Consider the following 6,853-nt stretch of genomic DNA (forward strand, 5'->3'; position numbering starts at 1 on the left):
GGGGGGCAGAACCACAGTTTTAAACTCTTTAATGCAATTTAACAACACCACGTATCCTCTTTACGTTTCATTGGGGTCCTTTACGTGTGAAATTGCAGAAGCCCGGTCTCGCCCTGCCTGAGTGACAGTGGCGGGGTCGCAGCACAGCTCCAGATGTGGCTGGGAGAGCGAAATTAATTTCTACACATTGTTCAGTGGACGTGTGTGTGTGTGTGTGTGTGACCACCTTTGGTGAATTACGCGCTCCCTGGGTGTGACTGTTTGAATAACAGGAATTAGGTATGAGGCCTCTCACTCGCAGCTGAAGCCGACGGCAGGCACTGGGTCCAATTAGCTTATCTGGCCCCAGAATTCATGCTTAACTTCATCGTTTGTCAGAGCATAAGATAATGTAGTCAACAGTGATGCTGCATGTGCAGCCGTTGTTGTTGTTGTTGTTTTTTTCTGCAGATGTCATGCAAACAGAACGTCAATGTTTTAATTTAGTTTTTCACAGTTTGTTATTGAAAATGTCGTGCAAACTTTTTTCTAAAAAGGTCAGTTCATACTTTTAATGAAATAAAACTGAAATAAAACTTATCTAAATACTTCATAAAAAGCTTAAAAAAACAAGTGGAAACTGGAGAGCAATAAAAAATAAAACTATAAAAAATTAAATGACATAAAGACACAAAAATGTAATGATAAAGTTTGTGTTAAATTGTATTTGTTTAGCCTAAATTAACTGATCTGCATCTAAAAATGTCAGCTTTATTTGTTAATATATAATAAAAAATATAATCCATATTTATTTCTTAATATTAAATTTAAAATAATACTAAAAAAAATCAGGGAACAAATGGAGGAATGTTTATACAGTCAGCAGGACAGAACATGTGTGTACTGTACTGTATTACTTGCTTTTTCATTTTCATTTTTCTTTTCCTTTCATGTCACCACACTCCTGATGTGTCTAATTAGCTTCTCAGCGTCTTCAACTGACTCTGATATCGACTCCCAGGAGCAACTGTATCACAGGAGGCAGGGGTCAGAGGTCACTGGCCACTTTAGGCCCGACTCCGACGGGCTCCCAGCTGGACAGTGGACCCCCAGCTCCACCTGCACTCCTCTGCCTCTCTGTTTCCCTCTGCAGTAGATGCTCGGGCGGTTGGGAGTCGAGGTGGTGAGAGGGAGCGGCTCTCCTGCTGCCGCTCCCCTCCGAGGCTGCCCGCCGGAGCGAGGTGACCCAGCTTGTCGTCCGCTGACCTGTGAGAGAGACATTATGAAGTGTGAGTGGCCGTCACTCTAACCGCCTGTGACAGGACGGCTCTCCTAACAGCTGTGCCAGCCGGGCCCAGCCACAGAACGAGGGTCCACGTGTGTTTGTGTGTGTGTGTGGGTGGGAGGGATGCTTTATAGGAGGCTTAAGCTGGGGTACAGTGTTCTGAAAAAGTCAGGGGGAGGGGAGAAAGGGGGAGAAAGGAGGTGAGGGTGCACGGAACCTTTGGTGTTACTGGTGTAACGGCCTTTTCTATGGATCTCTGTCCTGTCCTGGGAGTGGGTTTGGAGTGGGGGGGGTAGGAGGGGGACCGTGACTACACAGGTTCAGGATCAGTTCAGTTTTAGGTCACTTACAGACAGTCGTAGTAGACATAGACTAAAAGAGAAAACTATTTAGTGTAAATAAGAATTTATTTTTTAATTTATTCAGCCATATTGTCTGATTTTGTTCTGTCTACATTTTGTCATTTTCCACCAATCACAGCTGACCTGTGTCTTCTCTCTGCAGGGATTCTTCCAGCTGGCACAGTGGGAAGTGAGCGGTCAGAGGCAGGAGGTTGGACCAGCTGTACTGGTGCAGAGAGGGGAAACCCAGACCAGCAGCAGCAGCAGCATCAGCAGCAGCAGCAGCATCAGCTCAGCTACTTCTGTTACACTGGTCACTTCAGTCTCTGTTCTCAGCACCATCCAGCGACCATTGATAAACAGGTAACCCTGGTTAACTGAGATAAAAAAAACACGTTTGCCAAATCACCTGAAAGGACTGTAGACCGAATAATATTGTTGATAACAATTTGTTAAATAATATAAATATATAGATTTTTGTACATTATTAATCCTGATTAATCACAGCTACCTCTGTGATTAATCTGATGATTAATTTAAATAATAATTATATAAACCCTTGTTACAAATGAACCTCAATGTTTGCAATTTTAAAAGAAAAATGTTTTGTTGTTTTGTTTGTTAATAAGATAATTAATAATAATAATAATAATAATAATAATAATAATAATAATAATAATAATAATACAAAAGTAATATTTAAATGGCCAAAGTGGAAAATCAAGATTGTTATAAAAAAAGCATATTTATTTTTAGCTTAGAAAATTATAAAATGTAGGCAGTAATGTTGTAACGTTAGCCAACAGTTTGTTCAGATCTTGTCTGTAAGTGAAGTATCTGGATAGATTGAACGTACAGTAACATCAAGTCGTACAAATCCTGCCGTTCTTTTGAAATCGCTTGAATTTGACATTTAGGAAATACCAAAAACTGGATAAAAGAAATTAGAAAAAAGGTGTAATGTAAAATTTAAAAACAGTAAAAATGTGATGGATACAAATGAGAACTAAACGTGTTGTGGTGCAGTGTGTGGCCAATTTCTAACAGAGTGAGAATTCAAGCACACTTCCTTACTTGTGTTTTTCAAGTGTGTGCGTGCTTGTGTGTGCGTGTGTGTGTGTGTGTGTGTGTGTGTGTGTGTCTTGACCTCGTTCACACAGGAAGAACCCCAGTTGTGCTGTGACAGCCAGCAGAGCTCAGTGAAGCACAGCCTCTATGCTCACTGGCATTTCACACAGACAAACATGTGCATGTAAACACACATGATTGTCATGTATCCAGCTGGGGACCCATGTGACACACCAACACACACACACCCACACCCACACACACACACACACCTCATCTTCTTGCTCTGTGCTGTCTTTCTGGTCATGTTGCTCTATAGCAACAAAGACGCTGGTTCAATTCCCGGTTTGTTTGTATGATGTGGCCGTACAGCAGTAGTCCACCAGTTCAATCCATTCATGTACGACAGTGATTATCAACTGATGGCCCACGGGCCAAGTCAGTGCCTGTTAACTATTTGGTAGATATTTGGTAGATGTTGACCTCTTCTCACTAATGCTCACCTTATTATGTTTAATGACTTGGTACTTTTTTTTTTTTTGTTTTTGTGGGTGCATCCAGACATAGTAAACGTTACTTTCTCCCTAAGTTCATCTCCTCCATCCTCACCCTCCATCTCCCTCCTCCATCCTCATTCTGCAGGTCACACCACCCTCTGACTCCCCCAGTATTTCAGGCACACTTCCGCCTTAAAAGTTACACCACCTTTAATAATCAAGACAAAGTCTGAATGTGTTCAGCCATGCAGGAGAGGCTGGCACACACACACACACACACACACACACACACACACACACACTTTTGGAGGAGACCCCGGTCTGTACTGTTTCAGCTCATCCATCTGTGAGATTCTGCTTTCCCCACTTTCCCCACTGCTGCCATCACCTCACTAATGGTGTTTCTATCTCCTCTCCCTAGGAGGTAAATGAAGCTTTTAAGCAGGGCGGACGGAAGAGGGGAGACTGTGGGGAGGGGGACACTGAGAAGATTAATTGACTTTCTGCAGAGCTTCACTCATCCTCCTTGGACACCTCTGGCTTGTGAGTGGATTTGTGTTTGGATGACGCGATTATGTTGCCATTACTGGGGCAATTCAGAGTCGGTTCGGACCAGTGTTCATTCTGCCACCCGGTGATTTGGTCTTTGTTTTTTGACTTAGTCGTAATCATGATAAAGTCAATGGAAATGCTAAAACTTTAGTAATAAATTTAAAAGAAAGAAATTAAAAAACTTCCTCTTGTTGTTGTTTGCAAATGCCAAATCGGTGACACTTTAAAGTATACATCCATGGCAGCCTTGACCTTCCTCCCCCATCACGCCAACGTAAATCCACCACCTGCAGCTGCAGCGCTCTTCCACTGTGACAGTGATAATCTCTGTGTCAGGAGCCGTCTGTCAGAGATTGGTCTGTCTGATTCACTGAGCGTCCGAGTGGCAGGTCTGTGACGGCAGTGCCACAGGGTGTCCGAGGATTTTATCTGCACTAAAAGATAGAGACTTGTATTTTTGGTCCTGGTTCGCTTTTTTGAAGATATGGATAAAAGCCAACATTTATTTATTTATTTATCTATTTAGATATTTGTTGTTATAGCTATTTTATCTATCTATCTATCTATCTATCTATCTATCTATCTAGTCTAAGTGTCAAACTTTTACAGACATCACCTGCTTGAAGTAAGTTACTACTCTTTAGGATTGACAATGGTGCAGTACCACCTGCCAACAGAAAGTTCTAGGTTCGTGACGACTTTCATCAACACATTGACGAGGGCTGATCACAATCACAGTTCACAAAGCAGCCTGCGTGGGTTTGTGTCAGTCTGTCTGTGTGCTCCACTCAAAACACTAAAAGTCAGATGCCACTGCAGATATTTTACGGATTTGAAGATTATATTTTGTCCCTTCTCGTCTGACAAAACTAATGCTGCTGAACGCTTGCAATATCCAATTATATGTGCAATAGTGTTTAATATATGTTATATGTGGTGATATATATATATATATCACTTGAAAAAAAAACTTTACTTTTTTTCCAAAGACTTTATTTAGTCTTTTCTGAAAGATAGTGCAGTTGTGACAAAGCTGTAATTGTTGTGTTGAGTTATGTGTCTCGTGGCTCTTTTTGCCTTTCATGTGTCCCCTCCTGACATGTTCTCCTTACTCTATCTGTTGTTTGCTCTCTTCCTGTCACTTCACTGCAATCATCCTCACAGGGGGCCTTGTCATGTGGATCTACTCATATCCCACAATCCCCCCTTCTGCTCCCAACACTACTGCACTTAAATGTCAAGCCTGATGAGCCAGCCACACCCACCTGACACTTTGGCACAGCACCTGCTAAAAGCTTTTATGGACTAGAGTGTGAGAGAGCCCCGTGGTTGATATGAATCAGAGGCGGGGTTTTCATCTTTTTTTTTGTTTTGTTTTTGTTTTAAAGATTATGTTTCTGAAGATTCAACTTCTATAATTAAAAGGGGAGTGGAAGAATTTTAACTGTGTCTGGCTGCCATCTAGTGGATATTATTAGTTTGCCTTGCCTCAACGTCACGGGTAGAGGACAGTAGCAAATGAGTGACGAACTCAACTGAATTCATTCAATACAAGACTGACTCAATGTTGGACCAAAGAAAAAAAGAAAGAAATGGATTATGAAGAAGAAAGAGATGAATAAATAAAGGGATAGAAAAGAGAGCAGGAATAATGGAAGGAAGGAAGAAGGAAAAAAAGGAGGATGAAAGAAAATACAGAAAGGGAGGCAAAACTTGAAGTGAAGGAAAAAGGATTTTTTTTCAAATTGCTCTTATTTGATGACAAACATGCAGAAAACATAAAACTTTTTTTCAAAATCAGATTTTGCTGAGAAATTCCAAAAATGTATTCAAAATTCTCTAAACTGATGAGAAACATGCTGAAAAGATACAATTTAAAAAAACATAAAAAATTGAAAAAAAATTCAAAAATATTTTATTTCTAAAGGCTTTTCAAAAAAGAATTATTTTATTTTATTTATTTTATTTCTTTCTAAAAAAAATTTGGTTTTGGCAAAAAATTCCAAAAAATACCTTTTTTTTTCGAAAAATATATATTTTTAACTTTTCAAAAAAATATTATTTTCTAAAATTTTTGAAAAAATACATTTTTTAATTTAAATTTTGTTTTTTTTCTAAAAAAATTTCAAAAATATTTTCTTTCTAAAAAATCAAAAAACAAATTTCCAATAAAACACTCTATTCCATCCGAAATGCTGAAAAGAGAAAATTTTGAAAAAAAATTCTAAAATTTTCATCAAAAGTTTTCAACATCTGACAAAAATGAGGGTTTTACCGAAAAATTCAAAAAAAAAATTCTAAAAAATGTATTTTTTAAAATAAATTCTTTTCTAAACGTTAAAAAACATTTTGAAAAACAATTTACAGAACTTTTTATCAAAATGTATTAGATTTTGACCAGAAATGACATGAAATATTAAAATTTTGACAAAGAGATCTAATAAAAAACATTTACTTCATGTTTTTCATCAAATAAGATCTTCTAGAAAACCTTTTAAGAAATGTATTTTATGAAATCTTTTGTCAAAATGTGTACTTTTTCTGTCATTTTTGTTAAAAAAACTAATAAACTTTGATGTTTTATTAAAAAATGAATACATTTTGACAAAATATTTTGTAAAATTATATTTCAAAATCTTTTTTCATGTTTCTCATCAATTTAGGGCATTTAGTAAACATTTTTTGAAAATTTTTTAATGAACATTTTGGTCAAAATTAGACCTTTTTGTCTAATTTTTGGTCAAAAACTAATACATTTTGGCAAAAACATTTTCTAATTTTTTTTTCCAAATTGTATCTTTTGTTGCATGTTTCTTGGACAATTTTAGACATTTTTAAACACAAAATATTCACCTGGTAGCATGTTTTAGGATATAATCTTGCATTTTGAGGCACTTTGGGGACTGTTTTTTTTCCACAATGGTAAGGCTATATATTTTAAATAATTATTTAACAAAACGTTTGTGAAAATTTCTTTAGTTTTTGAACAAAAATGGCACAAAAAATTCAAATTTTGACAGAAAACTTTAAAGAAAAATATTTCTAAAAATGTTCTGTAAAGACCCTAATTGTATGAGAAACAATCGGGTAAAGGTAACATTTCTAAAAATAATTTTTCTAAAGATTTTCAT

At 37.3% G+C, this 6,853-nt stretch overlaps 1 protein-coding gene across 2 annotated transcripts in view; it reads left to right on the forward strand.

Moving 5' to 3' along the window:
- Window positions 1-4,299, forward strand: part of immp1l (inner mitochondrial membrane peptidase subunit 1) — a 52,698-nt gene extending 48,399 nt beyond the window's left edge. The window contains exons 7-9 of one of the 2 annotated variants that reach the window (XR_003049667.1): window positions 961-1,268; window positions 1,769-1,968; window positions 3,592-4,299. Coding sequence is in view for 1 of the 2 variants with exons in the window: in XM_017032533.2 (XP_016888022.1) it covers window positions 961-1,166 (206 nt within the window). In the remaining variant the exon portion in view is untranslated. Of the gene's footprint in view, window positions 1-960; window positions 1,365-1,768; window positions 1,969-3,591 lie in introns of those variants that run through there. The other variant, XM_017032533.2, reaches the window with a different exon arrangement.
- The last annotated feature ends 2,554 nt before the right edge of the window (window positions 4,300-6,853 follow it).

This window comes from Cynoglossus semilaevis, chromosome 5 (assembly GCF_000523025.1).
Source record: "Cynoglossus semilaevis isolate Cse_v1.0 chromosome 5, Cse_v1.0, whole genome shotgun sequence".
NCBI lineage: Eukaryota > Metazoa > Chordata > Actinopteri > Pleuronectiformes > Cynoglossidae > Cynoglossus > Cynoglossus semilaevis.